General features: G+C 48.8%; 1 protein-coding gene across 2 annotated transcripts in view; it reads left to right on the forward strand.

Moving 5' to 3' along the window:
- Window positions 1-18,648, forward strand: part of NAA15 (N-alpha-acetyltransferase 15, NatA auxiliary subunit) — a 703,732-nt gene that overhangs the window by 616,550 nt on the left and 68,534 nt on the right. For both annotated transcript variants that reach the window (XM_085641522.1, XM_085641523.1), the window contains one exon: window positions 332-475. In XM_085641522.1, the coding sequence (XP_085497648.1) occupies window positions 332-475 (144 nt within the window). The remainder of the gene's footprint in view (window positions 1-331; window positions 476-18,648) is intronic.

Below are 18,648 nucleotides of genomic sequence, written 5' to 3' on the forward strand. Positions count from 1 at the left end.
AATTTTTTCATAGGCCATTTTAGTCAACAGAGCTTTGTGTCATACCCTTGGATTAAGTGGTACAATATGATCTTTCTTATGTGTTGATGTAAAATTTTTATTTTTAGCCTTGTGGCTGTTTCATCTGACCGATTTATTTCTAATGAAAGTGAAAGGTGCATAAATTGTTTGAGCAAAGGCAACTTCACAATAAGTTAAATATGTGATCAGCCTTTTAGACATTACTGAGGTGTTGTAATGTATTGCACATCTTCTCCAGAAGACTGTGATTTGCTTTTTAGTTTTTGACATTGTATTTTGTCTCTGCATTTAATAATTTTCTCTTAAACAGTTTCAGAAAGTAAAGAACTACCGGAAGCAGTCAGGACAGTGTTAAACCAAGAAATGAACAGACTTTTCGGAGACACACATCCAAAAAAGTTCAATGAAGCTTTTCTTGCAAAAAACATTAACTCAGTACCACACAGATTATCAGGTAAGGTTCACCTTGTTTGGTATAAACTGACCATTGCCTCTGTCTTGCATGACACCATTTCATTGACATTCATCCTGTTTGTCTGTACAAATGTACAGAGGGCAAAGTTAATCTGGGAATTCCCCTTCATGAATTGTATTGTTCATAAGCACTGAACAGTTTTACCGCTGATACTCCAGGAACAATTATTTCAGAAACAACAATAGTATAAACACATATCCAGAGTGTGTTAGACCTACTGTGGCTCAGTAACAACATAAAATATTTATTTAGCATCTAGTATTGAGGTGCTCAAATTCTAATCAAGTTTACCTTATGGCAGTGTTTCCTTTGGAGCTCAGTTCAATTCAACATGGGGGTCTTGGGGAGACCTAAGGTCTCTAGTTCTCAGCTGAATTTGACTCTAGCTTGAGGGTGGAAATACAGGTATCTGGTCTCTAGAACCAGCTATAGGCTTGGGCCAACCTTGGGTACTACTCTGCTAACAAAGTTTGGTGCTCTTGTTGACCCTCCTGGTGATGGCCTGGTGACCCAGTGTTTGGTTCACTGGCACCCAATAAGTGGGGATAGTGCACAATGTTTTAAATATGTAGGATCCATCTAATGGTCGGGAGTAACTGAAAGCGCAAGTTTTTGATAGCATCACATGGCTTACTGGGCCAGAACTCACAAGCCTGGTCCCATGGTGCCTTTATTGAGGCCTATATCTCAGAAACTACTTTTTGCAGTAATTATTTCTGGTAAGACGGGCACAACCACAGAAGTTACTGCTCTATTCAAAACCAACAAATGCTTGCCTTTTGGGAGACTACAATGGGTGACTGTAGGTAAGTGCCCCTTTTTAGGTCTCGCCTTGCTATCGCGTAAGCGATTGCAAAGCGAGACTATAGAGAGCGGGCTGGAAAGTGCTCCCAAAAAGCGGATTGCATTGCTAGCACGCGCACAATCACGCCCTAACCGCGCTCAGTTATCACGTCCCAATAATAACATCCTCAGTGTGGGTTATCGCTTCATGCTATTAAACACTAGGTCGGCGAGTAAACATGCGCAAGACATATTTGAGCTTTTAGATACAGTAAAGCCATTATGTCTTATGCTTACTGAGACGTGGTGGGGTGAATTTTCTAACCCAGATGTCGCCACGGCAATCCCGCCTGATTATAACATCTTCAGGAAGGATAGAGCTAAGGGGAGGGGTGGTGGAGTGGCATTGGTGGTCAAGAAAGGTACGCCCTGTGCGATCCTGCCAGGGAAGGACATCCGAGGTTCGGAGACTCTCGCTTTTTCTATCACTTTGTCTCCACATCAATCTGTTAAGGGATTACTTGTGTATAGACCACCTGGTTCACCCGGTACGTTCTTTGAAGATCTGGACTCCGTGTTGTTGGGGCTGGCCCTGAAAGCGGAACACTGCATCGTGGCAGGGGATTTCAACTTTCGGATGGATGATCCGTCTGACCCTGCTGCTATCAAACTTTCTGAGGCTATGGCCCCGTTGGGACTGATTCTTCATTTGCTGGAGCCTACGCACGAGAAGGGGCACACTCTTGACCAGGTGTTCTCGTCTTCCCCTCTCGAGGTGATTGAGATTATACCAGTACTATGGTCAGACCACTTGCTTGCCAAATTTACGATCAAAGGCATAGTTAAACCGGTGGCTGCCTTGGCACAGCAACAGGGTCGTGTCCATAGGGCATATCATCGTGTGACCCCAGAGATGCTGGCCCAGGCTGCTGTGGATCATCCATGTTCCCTATCTGGTGATCTGGATAGGGACTTGGAGACCCTGCAAGCTTGGCTCTTAGACAGGCTGAATGATCTTGCCCCGGTTCTGACACCCCGCCTGACACCGAAACGGGTCTCTGCGCCTTGGTTTACCACAGCACTGTCGGCTACGCGGCAGCAGTGTAAGGTGGCCGAGAGAGCTTGGCGGGCACAATATGATACTGCAGCCAAGCTGACCTATAAAACGGTGGTCAAGGCCTATCACCGGGACATTCGCCTGAAAAAAAAAGCATATCTAGCCAGGAGAATAGAAGCGGCTTCTAACTCCTGCAAGGAGATCTTCTCCATTGTGAGAGAATTTATTTCCCCATGGTCTAACTCATCGGACGAAAAACCGTCTGGTACCTGGGCTTCGGACCTTGCTGATTTTTTTACGAGCAAGATCCAACGTATACAGGATTCTTTCTCATCGCCTGGGCCCATGGGCCACACTAATCCTGAGGCCATTTTATCCCTGCGAGCTTGGCCGGGTGTGACGCTGAGTGTGTTTCCTCCGCTCTCTGCCCCTGACTCTTTAGCGCTAATAGGCAACCTTAAATCGGGCTCGCCCCTCGACCCATGCCCTGCTAAATTTTTAGCGAAAGTTGCGGAGGTGATCAATCCACTGGTAAACCCGCTGTTAAATCTTTCGCTGAGTCAGGGAGTGGTCCCGTATGCTTGGAAGCAGGCTATGGTGATTCCATTGCTCAAAAAGCCAGGCCTAGACCCGAAGGCCCCGGTCAACTATAGGCCCATCTCTCTGCTGCCGGCTCTCACGAAGATCTTGGAAAAGCACGTTCAGGTAGTGCTTTCCAATTTTCTTGAGACCAACGAGATCTTGCACGCCACCCAGTCGGGTTTTCGTCCCCATCACAGCACAGAGACTGCGCTCCTTGAGGTCTCAGAAACCATTAAAGGGGTTCTGGACTCGGGGGGCAAAGCCATGCTGGTGATGTTGGACTTGTCGGCGGCGTTCGACACCGTCCCCCATGAGGGCCTTCTCGCTAGACTCTTTGAGATAGGTCTGCGGGGGACGGTGCTCGGCTGGTTTTCCTCCTTTCTAGCCGTCCGCGGGCAAACGGTCTGGGCATCGCCAGATTCTGCCGTGATGCCGCGTCTGGGAGTCGGGGTCCCTCAGGGCTCTATTTTGAGCCCGACCCTATTCAACATCTTCATGACCCCGTTGGCGGCATTGGTGGAGTCGTATGGGGCCCAGATCGTATCCTATGCTGACGACACCCAGCTCCTCTTCTCGTGTAAGAGAGGAGGAGACTTTGACGGGGAGAGCATCCGGGATTGCCTTGGGGCTGTTTTTCAATGGTTCCAACTGAACAGCCTCAAGTGCAATTCCGATAAGTCTGAGGTACTCTTCTTTGGGTGCGATACAGAGCCAGACTGGCAGGCCTGGTGGCCGATTAATATGTTTCCCCCGTCTTGCTCCTCCCAAGTCGCCAAGAATCTGGGGGTCAAGATGGATAAGGGGCTAACATTGAAATCCCAGATCCTCGGGGTGTCGGGCATTTGCTTCGGCATCCTTAGGATGCTGCGGAGGTTTCTTCCCCTGCTGTCTGAGAAGCATAGGAAACTGACAGTGCAGGCTCTGATCGGGTCCAGGTTGGATTATTCTAACATTCTTTACCTGGGCCGGCCAGAGTATTTGCTGCAGAGGCTCCAAGTGGTGCAGAACGCGGCTGCGAGAGCTATTTTTGGATTAAATAGACGGGCCAGTGTATCGGGCCTGTTGAAAACTTTGCATTGGCTCCAGATCCGGAAACGGATCGTCTTCAAGGCTCTGACTCTGGCCTATAAAGCTCTCCACGCGGTGGGAGCAAAGTATCTTCAAAAGAGATTGGTCTTCTATCAGCCGACCCGGTCTTTGAGGTCGGAATCCCTGTTTTTGGCGGTTGTTCCGCGTGTGAAGAGAACTCGCCTGGGAGGCCGCTCTTTTGGACTTCTGGCGCCACAGTTGTGGAACTCTCTGCCATTCACTCTACGGGGAGCTACCAACCTACTAGCCTTTAGAAAAGGCCTTAAAACCTGGCTGTTTACCCAATAGTCTGTTTTTCTTGCATGTATTTGTTTGGCATTAGTTTTTTTTTTTTTTTTTTTTTAACGGTTATGTTATTGTGTTGCAGCCCTCCTTTTCCAAAAGCGCCGGGACACTCTTTTTGAGTAGCCGTGCGCTATACAAAAGAATAAATAACATAACATAACATCGTGCCGCCATGCAATCCGCCTTTTGGGAGCACTTCAAAGGGTCCGCACCCCCGCCCCCAAGCGCGCGCGCGCCACGCTCCGCCGGGCTTGTTTTATTCTCCTTTCCGTGCGCTGCTTAATTGCCTGCTGGATTTCTGTTTTGTTGTTTTTAGCACGTCTGTGTATTTTAGTCTTGTTCATGCTGTAGCCTGCGTTACACCCCCTCCCATTCCCCCTTGATTCTTCTGGCGCCTGGCCTCAGGCATGTCAAATCTGCCCAGAGACCCAGTGGTTTATGGTTGATATCTTAGATAAGGAAGTGTTTTGAATACAGTGGCTCTGGCTCGCTGTTCGCCTCTTAACTTACAGCCGATCGATCCAGTGAAACATCAAAGCAAAGTCGGAAATGCGACATCAAACCTACACACACGTTGAACAGCGCAAACGATGACCACTGAAATCGATTTAACAAAACTCACAGTAATAATGATTCTATCATTAAAAGGAGCTGCTAGCTTCTTTCCATTTTTCCAAATGTGTTTGTCAGTAAAAATAAACATCATAGTGTCAGCTACGCGAATTGAAAATGGGGCATGTTTAATATCTCAAATCAGTGCCTATTTTATTCGAAGGACTTCGGTCTGACAAAATAACACTTTTCCTCAATCTTCCCGCATTAGCATTTGGTGTCGCCGTGCAGGTGAGCTAGCAGGCTTTCAAACGTTTTTTTTTTTGCTGTGCTGGAGCGCTGTCAGAGTGCCACTAAGCACCACTTCACAGCGCCTCACATTATCACTATGCACAGCGCTGGCCCCGTCCTCGAAGCACACCAGCATCTCCGGTATGAGCCGTACTATATAAATACAGCGGGGCCCTAGAGATGTCGACAGCCGACATCTTGTTTAATTATTTTTTTTTAAATATCTTTGATCAATATAATAACCAAATCTGCGCTCCCTGTCCAGCCGAGCTTTAGCCCCCCCTGCCCCACCTAAGTGCTGAAGAGGCAAGTCATGATTCCTGTCCTCTGCTGCGTCACATTCTGACATCCCTCCCAAGCGACCCACAGCTCTTGGGGCTGCTTCGTGCAACAGGCATCCGTGCAGGCTCTTTGGGCTGGAAGAGACCAGCTCTCCATTGCTGAAACTTGTGTGCGTCACTTTGCAGTAGCAGCAACAACAACACAAAGCCGATTTGAAAGCAGAAGTTACTAATACAATCTATGTGATCTATGTCACCATTTAATATATTTATTTATTTTATTTATTTAGTGCATTTTTATAAAGCGCGTACATTACCCAAAGGTGTCAGAGCGCTGTACAATAGAGCTGGTTACGTTAGTGAGGAATTAGCAGTTAAAAGCCAATTGCTCTGTTCGTAACCACATGCTGTGATTTGTTAGACTTCATGGCGCTTTCAGTTTCGCAACACCAAACAACAGAGCAAGGAACAGAAAGGAGCAGTGTCTAGTTACTTACTGACCTATAGCCAAGCACCATTGGATCATAACAATAGATTTATAAAGTGAAATATATGGTGGAGGGAACCTACTAGCTAAGTCCAATGCAGGTAACAGCGGTTGTAATGTTCTGGTTATGTAATTTTATTTACTAAGGCGCACAACAAATATATTTGTTTGCTAATGCCCAAGCACAACCATTCCCTAGGTTGCCAAAGCAAACCATTTACACTTGTTATCACGCAGCAGTTAAGGGGACAGCATGCGCAGTCACGGAAAATCGAACACATCGGCGCATGTTAAGGACACACTAAGGCATACATGGCAACATTTCAGAAGAGCATAGTGGGAGAATTTTGGGAAAAAATCGGGAGAATGGGGCCGTGAATCGGTTTACTGTCCTGTATGGGCTTTGGAAGTGTGCGGCTGCAGGATCGGACATTTGAACCTCAAATGCACGTTTTTGTCTTACCTTTCAGAAGCATGGAGTGCAATGGCAGGCAGAGAGAGGGCGATGCAAGTGTTGTGCACTGGCCTGGCAGGTTGCTGGCAGCGCATACACCAACCCCCCCCCCCCCCCCCCCCCTCCTCCCTCGTGTGTGGCACCTCGGGCTGAAACAACTTCCCGGGCACCCACACAGCCGCCCCCCAGTACTTCATAGGTCTTTAAAAGACCATTCCCTTGTTAATGGGGCTTTGTTGGATTTTCACCCCTCCTAGAGCCCCTGCATCGCCACTATTGCTGGAAGAATTAGCATGTTACACAATACCAAGCCCTGTCAGCTGAAACCCCGAGGAATCGGGTTTTTGGAGCTTGATTCCGGAGGCGGGAGACTAGCCGTGAAATCGGTAGTCTCCCGCCTGAATCGGGAGGGCTGGCATGTCTGCTAAGGGTCACAAAGTAGGCGTGTTAGGGAGAGTAAATTATATTGATGTATGCAGCATATTTAATTTTGCACAGTTTTTTACTTCTCCTCCTATAGCTCGTTTTCCTTTACACAGCCATCTGAAACCACTCTCTCCCGTGTTTACATAATTGGTTATAGACGCGATACAGTGCAATGTTGCTCCGTTCCCCAGACTCTCAATGTTGAAGACAAAATACTCTATATTTTTCTGAATGTGATGCCACAGAATGTCTGACTCAAAGAAGCTATTTCACTTCCACTTCCAAACTTCGTGTCAGGCAATCTTCCAACTTTCATTAGGCTTTGTAATAAAACCAAGCAGGAGGCTAATAATCGAAGGCTTGTTTTAGGATGTAGCCTTATTTGAGATACCTCGCGGTTACCTTTTAAGGAGCCATTGCTTTCCTGTCTCAAACTCTGCTTTTACATTTTCAACCCTGTATTGGTTAATTATGGTGACTTCACCCCAGCGCACCTCACAGGTTAAATGCATTTATTTTCTGTGGCAGACGTGGAGTTTACAATTCAACTTTGCATTGCTTTCCTGTCCCAGACAGTTGCTAGAGGCCGCTCTGCTTCTCCGTTGTGGCCTCACAGGCTGTGCAGGCGAGGCCTTTGGAGGAGGAGGCAGGGTAGAGCTGGGGCCGCTGTATCTCCTTGGCTGTCAGAAATCCCAAACGGGTAAATGCAGCTCCTTTCTGCTAATCCCTTATCTAACTTTCCAAAACGGTCAAATGGAGTCATTCTTCGGTACTCTGCTAGTCTAATACATTTTTGCAACATTTCTTCCGTCAGCCTGATTATTCTTAAATGCATGGTGACAAGAGGCTTGGATAAGATTCTTCCGGTTTCTCATTCTAAGTCATAGAGCGGCCATTGGGGGAGGGGTAGAGCCGGGGCTGCTCTTCAAGATGCTTACACCCTGCATAGCTCAAGAAGCGCACAAAATAATGCCATGGCTTAACAAGAGAAGCGCAAGAATGTTATCTGAGCTTTTGTCACCATGCATTTAAGAATAATCTGGCTGATGGAAGAATTATTGTAAAAATTTATCGGACTCGCTGAATAACCAAGAATGACTCCGCGAGATGGTCTGCTTCTGGCACCTTTGGAAAGTGGTGGAAGGATTACCAGAACCAGCTGCTTTTACCCAGAGCAGTGAATCGCCATTACATATGGAAATGCGCGATGAGAAAGGGACATTCCATTTGGGCTGCATACATTACAATTTGCATCTCCCTGGCTGTAATGCAGGCACTTGGGATGGGTGCAATGATAAAAAAAAAAGAGAACTGCTAAATTGGAGCTATCTGACATGATATTTCAGTTCTATGTCGGCAAAAGCATCAGCTAAAAAAAAATTCAATACTCTTAATAAATATATGAACCTATTTGTGCTCTGGTTCCCTCCTCCCCCACCCCGACCTTCCCACCCCATTGTAAATCACAGCAAAAGCGGATTGCATGGCTAGCACGCGCACAATCACGCGCATCGTGCCGCCATGCAATCCGCCTTTTGGGAGCACTTCAAAGGGTCCGCTCCCCCGCCCCCAAGCGCGCGCGCGCCACGCTCCGCCGGGCTTGTCTTGTTTTTCTAATCATTTCCTTGACTTATTCATGAGCCATGGGAAGGCCCCTTTGTAGTCTCCGTGTAGCTGGGTTCAGTCTACACCACTGAATACATCTATGTGCTCGCATAACATATCTTTCCCAGTGCTGGAAATTCTCTGAACTCTGTTCAGATGAATGACCCACTTTCTGAAGGCTAGTCCTTGTTTTTCCTGCCCCTGCTTGGATTTGTATGCAGAAACTGACCCGGCTGCTGCAGGATCCGGGGCATTATACTTCATCTTTGTGTCGGCCACCTGCTGAGGAAGTTATGATGAAGGATTTCTTAATGATTCTTTGACCATTAACAGTGTCTTGAGTCAATATTTCGCCTTTATTTTCGGCGGAATAGGTAATTGGACAGTTTTGAGAAAAAAATCATCCTTGTCGAGCATTGCTTGCTGGTGGTTTTGAAAATGTCCGCTATGTTTTTGTCACAGAAAATCGTAGTTCTGATTCTAACATTTCGCTGTTGTATATCAAAGTGCCCGCACCAGCGCAACATATGGTGACGGTCTAGTTTTTTATTGACGCAGTGGTTTCTAAATTGTAGCTCTGCCACTGGGGAGTTTAAGTTGTTTGTGCAAATGCGTGACAGGCTCATGAAATGTCTCACTGCGTTCGGATTGGCTGCTCGAGACCAGCTTTATTTACTGGATGTGCATTGTTGACCTGTGCCATTTCCTCCACATATTGTAATTTTTAAGGACGGTTGTAGCGGCCAGTAAGGGAAAATATAACTACCAATAATCTGTTGAATAATTGAAGTCTGACTGGATTGTGGCTTTTTGTCAACAGGAAACCTGTCGGGCATACAACAGAGGCAAGCTAGGCAATGGCGAGCACCGGCTGACTATACGGGATGATCTGTTTCCTGTGGTTCTCATTTACAAATGAGCCACTTGTGGAAGTAAATCAGCCCAGAGGCATGCCAAGACCGGCCAGAGATAGGATGTAATAGTGAGTCATCTTTCTAAAACGGAGTGTAATTGGCCCAAGAGTATATGACCATTATATCGGAGTGTATTTTTCAATCTTGTCTTCGCTACCCGCGATTTTTGCAGCGACGAATTTGAATGGCTGCTTGTTTAGTGATATAGACGCTTGTGCTATGAATCCAACGCACAGCCAGTAACCGAGGCAGTGCAGCAACGGTATAGCAGCTTACCCACTAAGTCCAGCTTCGTGTATAACTGATCTTGCTGCTGTGTGCCACCCACCGTAAACAAGCATTTGCAATGCAATAGGTCTCGCATTAACGCGAGTTTGAGCTATTGACATTGCAAATAACAATGCCTTTTATTTTTGTTTTCTTTTTAAAAACATAGAAGGCATTATTATTTACAATGTCAATAGCTCAAACTTGCGTAACTGCGAGACCTATTGCATTGCAAATGCTTGTTTACATGGTCACCCCCATTTTTTGCCTGGTATCTGATGCAACTTGGACAGAAGTGCACTGGGTTCCTGCTGTCCAGGTCCCCAGTGGCAGGACTCTTTCCTAAAATGTACAATTGTTCCCCCAATTGGCAATACCTTTAGCACCCTCTGTAATTCCCTAGTATGTGGTACTCCTGGTACCTAAGGCAAGGAGGCTAAAGAGGGTCCCCAAAGGCTGCAGCATGCATTGTGCCATCCTAAGGAACCTCTCAGCACCAACATGCAAACTGCCGTTGCAGGCTGCATGTCTTGGTACAGAGGAAAGTGAAAGCAGGACATGGTGCCATGATTGCAGACACTGCATGCAGTATAGGTAAGCCACTCCTACAGCAGGCCTTACAGTCCCAAGGCAGGGTGCACTGTACTACGTGTGGACATATCTGCATGAGAAGATATGCCCCTGTGATGCCCAACTCAATTCGTAGGTATCACAAGTGAACAAGGAAGCCTTTTTAATTACATGTGCTGGACACTGGTAAAAAAAAAGTTAACCCAGCTGTATGAAGGCTTTACTGAAATCTACGATGTTTGGTATCAAATACCTTGCATTAGTAAACCCGAAAGGACACCTTAGAGGTGCCCCCTGAAAACCTACCAGCCTCTAGTGTGCTGGCTACTGGTGTCGACCAGCCTGCCACCACAGATGGGCTTCTGACCCCCCCTGCAGGTTAGACCCTATGCTCTCTGAGGGCAGAAACAGTGACTGCTCTGGTGGAAAGTGTTGTCACCTCCTCCAAGCAGGATGGCTAAGTAATCAGCATATCAAGGTAGGAGGCATCAAAGGCCTCTGCTGCCTTTGATATGTGACTGCGGCTTCCCCAGACAGGGGAAATGCCAATCTACTGCCCTGGGCCCATTTGGCATCAGAACGGGTAGGTAGTTAGATATGCAGAGAGGCGCGGTGCACTACCATGCCAGTCCCACCCCTAAGGTGGGCTGACTGATGTGCCCCCCCCTTTTGGAAAATTATGCCACCTTGGTGATGGCAGAATTTAGAACTCTGGGACCGGGTTATGCCCACTTCCCACAGGAAGTGGTCATATAGAGCAGGTGTCTCCAACCAGTTGAAAGTGAGCTCCCAGACCCTTTCAGAGTAGCTCACAGCCAAGTTCATTTTTAAATAAGCACAGGGTCACATTTTCCTTTATAAAGTTAAGGGAAGGTTGAGTTTATTTTACATTATTCTCATCAGGCTACAGATAGCAGGGCCTGAAAATGAGCAGTGCTCAGATTTATGATAGACTGCTGCACAGAGGTGAAGAACTGAAGCATGAGAACATTGTTTCTGAATGCTTTAAATGGGAGAATATTAAAATTAAGTCACCTTACTGATTAAGGTAACTCTTCATTTTAATTCCCTCCCATTTTAAATTATATTTACAAACAGCAGGCTTACTGCTCCCAGTGGCCAGTAGACATTGTGCTATATGTATAACTGAAAAATAGTCCTGTTTTTTAAGTGGGAAAAATTTAAAGTGCAGAAACATGTTCCATAGTTTGAACATTTTGGCACAACATTTTTCTGCGCTTTAAACTATTTCTTCCATTTAAAAAGCAAATGATTGAATGTTTGTGTTTTACATGTGACGGTGCCACAAATGTTGAAAGGTATGTCCTGTGCCACAAGTACATATGACAGGCTCTCAGTCACCCATACACATATATCTGATAGAGACTACTAGCCGCAGATTCCTTAACGTAGAATTATCCCCAGGCGTGAGACTGGCCCACGAAAAACTTTCTTGCCCAGCATCTCTGCGCGCCTGGGGGTGGTACCACGCGACTCAGCCCTGACGTCTTCCGCGGGCGTGACGTCAGTGAGGTCACATAAGCCCCACCCCGGCGCACTGATGTCAGTTTCCTTCTTTTCCGCGTGCTATGCAGATCCAGATCGTGTCCCTGGCCTGTTTTCAGGCCTTCTTTTCACGATTTGCGTTTCTTTTTTTAGAGCAGTGTGCAAAGGCCTTCGGGTTTTAAGACGTGCTCGTCTTGCGCACGCCAGTTGTCTGCGACGGACCCTCACCCCATTTGTATGTGGTGTTTGGGGGAGCACCATGACTCCACGGACTGCGAGGCTTGCCAGCAGATGAAGCTTCTTTCAGCCTGCAAGTCCAGGTCGACAGTCTCCACATCCGTCCCCCGCTGAAGGGTCCAGGAACCGCCGCTTCCGTCTCAGACATCGTCCTTCTGAGATGACGCAGGGGTGTCGCTCGCCCTTTGGTAAGTGTCACAGCTTGTCTCCCAGTCCTATGGGGGCGCAGGTGCTTCGCGGTTCGTGCGGCCTCAAGCGTCACCACCCTACTCGCCATTTCCGGCGTGGGGGAGTCCAGAGTCCAAATGGAGGCCCATGCTGCGGCACTGCAGGGCCTCCTTGGCTCCTCCTTCCCTTCCTGGGACGTCCACGGATCCCTTGCTGTGTGAGAGGCCTTCTGTGGAGTCGCCGGCGACTCCGGCGCTAACAGGTTCGACTCCAGGTTGTGGGGGTGTGGTGTCGCCAGGGTGTGGCCCTACGGGGTTCTCTCCTTCGACCCACGGCGCCTCTGCCTCGCCGCAACCCCCCCGTGGGGGTCCCTGTGGCATCGCGGGATGTTTCCGGGATTCGTGGCTTGTCCCCGAGACCTCCTCGGTCCTCTGGGCAGGCAGCAGCCTTGTCCGAGGCAGAGTTGACACCGTTCAGGTGCCGGCAGCTGTCGGCCCTGATGGCGCCGCAGGGGCAGGCTGGGTGCCGGGGCGCGTCCCCAGGTCCCTCTTGTTTCTTCACACAGGCGGCTGCCTCGTCGGAGGTAGAGTCGGTGCCTTTTCGGCGTCGTTCTTTGGCCGCCCCATCTCCGACCCCATCCCTTTTCTTTGCTGTGCCGGTGGTGGAGGTCGTCTCGGCATCCCCTTCGGCGCCGGTCGACGCAAATCCGGCGCCTGTGGCGGACTCCACGGTGCCGTGCCGAAGTCGGGTCGTCGATTCGTCTTCGGAGGCCCCCTCTTCTCCAGAGGTTTGCCAACTTTTTGTATCTTCTTCCCCGGAGACGGGACGCCGAGTCGTGGCCTTCTCCCCGGCGTCTTCCAAGGAGGGCTCTTCGCTGTCCCCACGCCCACAGTCTTCCCCAGAGGCGCCTCAGGCTCCCCACTCATCTGTCCAGCCTTCTCCTGTCCGTGCTTAGCCATTTCTTCCTCCGGTTGGGCTGGGGGATGGCCGGCTTAGCTTACAGTCGTCCCCCATGGAGGAATTGCTCTCCCCACCGCGTTGCCCTACGGAAGCGAGTGCTGCCTTCGCCCGGGCTGTCTCCACGACCGCTGGGATTTTGCGCATGGGCGACCCGGCTGCCCATTATCCCGCGGACCATTTACTTGAGGTTCTCCATCAGGGCTCTGGTGTACGGGAGCTGCTTCTCCCTTTTGAAGCTTTGCTTCATAATTCTCTTTTGGGAGCCATGGGGTGTCCTGCCACGGGGGACCCGGTGCCGCAGTCGCTTCTGCACCGCCACCGTCCTGCTCCGCATGATCCTGTCTGCCTTTCCTTCCACCCTTCTACTAGGGGCCCTCTTCTGCAGACTGCCTTCCCTTCTTTGCCCTCGGTCTGGTCTCCTCCGTCGAGGGAGGCCTGGTGGCTGGATTCGTGGGGGCGTAACATCTTTGCTTCCTCCAGTGCTGCATTGCGGGCACTTAACACTCTTTACGTGTTGGCCAGAGCCACTTCCTAGTTGTGGGATTCCGCGGAGTCCCATCTGTCATCTCTAGAGGGTGCCTGCACTGATCTGCGGCACCATGTGTTGGACGGCCGGGAGCTGGCTGCGTTTATTCTTCGCTCGGCCCTGGATGTCTGAGGCTCTTGGTCGCACTATGGCTTCTTCGGTGGCCCTCCATCGCCATGCTTGGCTGAGGGACAGTGTTTTTCCTGAAAATGTTAGGGAGCGTCTGGTTGACCTCCCTTTTGATGGCACTCTTCTGTTTCATGCCCCGTCTGATTCTGCTATTCAGCGGTTCCTTGCGGGGCTTCGTCCTCCTCCTCCCTCTCCCCCTCAGTAAACCTGGCTGTCGGTCCTCTGCTGTGCTCTGGGAGGTGTTCTCCCCTTGTTATTCGGGGGTCTAGCGTTCGGTAGCCCGGGTTGTGTGTTCTGTCTGGTATGTGTGCTTCCAGGGTCCATCTGTTGGCCCTTCGGTGCTGTTGGCCGCTCGTCCGGCCTTTGTTTGACTTGTGGTTTTCCATTAGAGATAATGGGGTAACCCAGTAACCCTCAGAACCTGGGTATACAAGTAGAACTAAGAAAGTGGTTCTGTTGGGAATAACGTAACCTGATTTTGAAATGTACTTAATACATGTATTCAATATTTCAATCGTCTTTCAATGAAAATACACACACATATAACAATTTGAAAGATATAAGAAACGAATTCCTTTTTTACTGTATATAGATCAAGCAAATATTGTTTTAGAAAAATATTTACAGGACTGACCAACAACAACATACAACAATTAGTGACTGATCGTGCTTTAGTGACGTTACATTTGAACAAAGATTCACATGTATAATCATACATATATTTACAATGACGAACACAGTTTAAACACAATAGTCCAAAATCAAAAGCATAAACCACAACAAAATATATTATTCAATATTCTAATGGTGGATTTGCATGGACAAGTTGAACAGGCAACGTCGACGTTTCGACCCTACGAGGAAATGCAGCTTTAGAAGCATCTAACACGGGTCTTCATCAGGACAGACGGGGGGGGGGGTGGCAGCCTGGTAACTAGGAAATATACGATTTAGATTCCTAGGGTCACCTATGAGAAGATGTCAGCCGACACCTCTCTCACTCGTCTATTCTTAAAGGTTATTTACTCCAGTCAAAAGAGTGGTGCCGTCGTAACGATCACAACAAATTAATGCACTTCAAAAAGACGTCCGAGTTCGTCAATTCCTCAGCAACTAATGACTTGTGGTTTTGGCTGTTGGTAAGCCCGTGTAGGTCCTGAGATTCGGCCTTCTGTGTCTTCTTTATTGGCTGATTGGCAAGCCGCCTGCGTTTCTACCCGCAAGTCTTTCTATTTGTCCTCTGCTGCGGAAATCTTTTCCTAAGAGGGGTTCCCACGTTTTATTGGGACGTAGCATACCGTATGTGGGGTAATTGTGGCTATTACATAGCTCTGTCATGTGCTGGGGAGGTGTGGTTGCCCTTTTCGGGCTCCTTGCTCTCTGTGGTGTCACGGTATGTAGCAGGTGCGGTCTTCTTGCCGATTGTCATGCAGCAGCTTGCGTTGCACCCAGGTCCGTCCGTCCTCCTTGTTCGCTACGTCGCTAGACCAGTCTGGCCTGCTGTCTGCGGCGTCGTGTACTGGTGGTTCCGCGCTTTTGTCTGGTATTTCAGCTTGGTCTGGTGTTCCAGATGGACTGGCTTTTCTTGGCCTCTGTGTTCTGGTGGACGGCTTGGTCCGTCCTCCGTCTCTCTTCTTTGTGGTCAGTGTGTGTTCTGGGCTGGCCCCTCCTTTGGGGTGTGTCCGGGCCCTCCCTGGCCTCTGCCTTCGGCTGGCATCTGGCTTGTCCTGGGTGAGCTTTTCCTTGGTGTTGCCTGCTGCTGGCTGCGCCTGCCCGTGTGGGCCTGCTTCTTCTAATCCACCATTGTGGCCTTTGGTATGTTCCCTTGTGCCCCTGCCTCTGGTTCCACTGGAACTTTGCACTACTGTGTCTTTCTTCTTCCGCCTGCGCTATTGGCAGTGGAGCTGTTCCTGCCTGGTCCGCTGCTTGCAGTCGAGGTGTGTTCCGCTATTTTCTGTCAATGTGTATGTGTTCCTTACGGTGGGCCCTGCCTCCGGTTCTACCTCTTCTCCCTGGGGTTTGAGGTGGTCCTTGTGTTCCTTGAGGTTTTCGGGCGCTGTCTGCCACTGCGGGATGTTGGGCGGTTCTCCCTTGGTCAGGCCTAGGATATCCTGGCCTTTCCCTTATTGTCCCTGTGACATGTCCCCTGCTGGGCCCTGTGTTTCTCCTGGTTGGGAGGCTCTCTCGCAGGCCCTCCTCCCTTCTGAGTATGGCTAGGTTATCTATTCTACGTTAAGGAATCTGCGACTAGTAGTCTCTATCAGATGTACAAGTTACTTACCTTCGGTAACGATGTGTCTGTGTGAGAAAGTGGCTCTGTATATACTGTTCCCAAATAGGTACAGTGTGTACAGAGACCACAGTCCCCAGAGGTTTGGCAGAGGTTAAAGTTAGATATGGCCTTACTCTCTAAAGTGGTAGCTCGGTCGAGCAGTAAGGCAGTATCAGAGGACAGTGTGAAGCATTTGTTGTACTCACTCAGTCAGCAAGAACTCAAGAACTGAACTCTAGGCCAATGGTTTATATAAACAAGCATTGGCATAGCCAGTAGGTCTCGCCTTTGGGACCTTATAAGTGTTTAGCCATGCAACAGTTGCATTACTAAATACTTATAAGGTCCCAAAAGCGAGACCTATTGGCTATGCCGTGCGGCCGCGAAAGTGATCGCCATCGCGATCAAAGATCAAAACGGCCGCGAAAGTGAAAGTAATCGCGGCCAAGCCCGCTCACATGCACTGTAGCTCTAGGCTGGCCTGGTAGCACTTTTTGGAGCCCTCTCAATAAGTCTCGCCAGACCAGCGCATGCACTGGGTCATGCGAGACCTAAAAATATATGGTTGTTTTATTTTAGAACCAACAATGGGTATTAAAATATACTTTATCAGAATGAGATGCTTTAGTTAAATACTTTTGCAATATGCAATTGACTTTTTTTAAGTAATAGTTACAGGTTGTTGCAGTAGGCAACACAATTTCAAACACAATAATACATTGAGTTCAATGGAAGTTTTAAGTTATTTGCAATAGATTACTTTCAGGATTACTTTTCTAACTCCAGGACTGGATCCTAAATTCAGTCCTGGGACAGTTCTTAGAAACAAGTGATTAAAGTCGACTTAGTTACTGTTGTGATTTTTAGGTAATATTTTGCTATTTTAAAAGTTGACACTTAGAAACATTTTCTGATCAAATTACCAATGTTATCCTATGGAAGGAAATTCACTTAGCAGGTAAGTGGGGTTATGGGTACTTTTTCTAGGTCAGTGTTGGATCCTGGATCCAGCACTAGGGTCCCACCGGTAAGCAGTTGAGAAACTGCGTTTAAGTTGTACAGGCGATTTTCAAGGAATATTTATAAGTTTGTAAAATCGACACTTCGGAGAAATTTCATAGAAAAACAGTCAATGGTTTTCTATGGAAGAAAGTTCAAGTTACGGGTAAAGTATGTTCTCGTTACTTTTGTAATCCAGGGCTGGGCTCCTAGGCTCAGTACTGAGACCTCTATCTAAAACAGGTAAGTAATTACGTTTTCACAGTAGGTACGAATTTTAAGGAATATTTGTAGTTTGCAAAAATCGACACTTAGAAGAAATTTGACAGAAAAATAGCCAATGGTTTCCTATGGAAGAAAATTGAGTTAGTGGTAAGTATGGTTGTGATTACTTTTCAGGGTCAGTGCTGGGCACCAAGATCCAGCACTGGGAGCTTGCCTAATAGCAGGTGAGTATTTCAGTCTTCGTTACTCGGTTGATTTTAGGTGAATATCTTAAGTTTTAGTATCTCCACACTTAGAAGAAATTTCAGAAGAAACCAGTCAATGTTGCCCTATGGAAGAAAAGTGAGTTAACGGCCTTTGGGTAAGTACTCGACTGGCAGAGTTAAGGTTCTGGGCACAAACTCAGGGGTCTCCCAGCGTCAGGTTGGTACAGTTGTGACACCCTCAGCGGCACTGGGGCGGCCGGGTGCAGAGTGAGTTAGGCCCAATGTTATCCTAGGGAGGCAGGGGGGCCTTGGTTGGTGGCTGCTGACTAGCAGGCCACGCGGCTGTGGGAGCTGGGCTCCTGGTAACTTGCTCAGGGCACATGGGGAAGTAGGTAGGAGTAGAAGTTGCACTGCCAGGGCCACTCGGGCGGCTGGGTGCAGGGTGCTTTTGAGCCTTCCGGCGCTTAATGGATTTCAATGGGAAAGCTCAAGGACGAACAAAGGCTGCAAGCTCGGGGACGAGGATTCTTCGGGTGCCACCACCACTTCGAGAGGTAAGTTGGGTAGTTGGAGGATAGGTACCCAGGAGTCTGGTACAGGGGGCCGCAGTGCGCCTGGTGCAGGGGTGCCTTTTGATGTCAGGAAATCTTACCCTCTGTTGATCGCGGTTGGGGGGGGGGGGGGCCCTGGTTCTGAGGGTGAAGGCGTCGTCAGGAGCGTCTAGGTGGGTCCTTGGGTGCCGGATTTGGTGTCAGTCGCCGGGGGGACATTCTCGGGGCCTTTGTTCACTCCGGCACAGGCCAGGCTTGGCGTGTGCAGGGTTCGTGGTTCCGGGCTGATGCCACGGGTTAGAAACTTGCTTTGAGCAGAGCCACTGCTCATGGGAGTCCCAGATGCTCAGAGTAACAAGGTAGCCAGGTCCTCAAGGGTTTGTGAGGTTGCTGGCCACAAGAGGTGCCGGGATTTAGCAGGAGCAGGTTCGAGGGTCGACAGGCCGGTAGGGCTGGGGCCAAAGCAGTTGGTGTCTTCCTCTTCTTAGCAGCTGCACGGCAGGTCTTCTTTCTTCTTTGATTTTTCGGAATCTGGACTCTGAAGAAGGAAGGTTCAGGGTGCCCCTAAATCCTAGATTTAGGGGCGTTACAGGTAGGTAAAGGGCAGGGACCAATGGGTCCCTGTCCTGGGGTGGGTACACCCCCTATCCTGCCACTCTCCTTTGGAAGGGGGCAGTAGCCTAGTCCTGATTGGGCAGGGCTTCCTATCTTCATGATGGTAAGCGCCCGG

This window comes from Triturus cristatus, chromosome 2_2 (assembly GCF_964204655.1).
Source record: "Triturus cristatus chromosome 2_2, aTriCri1.1, whole genome shotgun sequence".
Classification (NCBI taxonomy): Eukaryota; Metazoa; Chordata; class Amphibia; order Caudata; family Salamandridae; genus Triturus; species Triturus cristatus.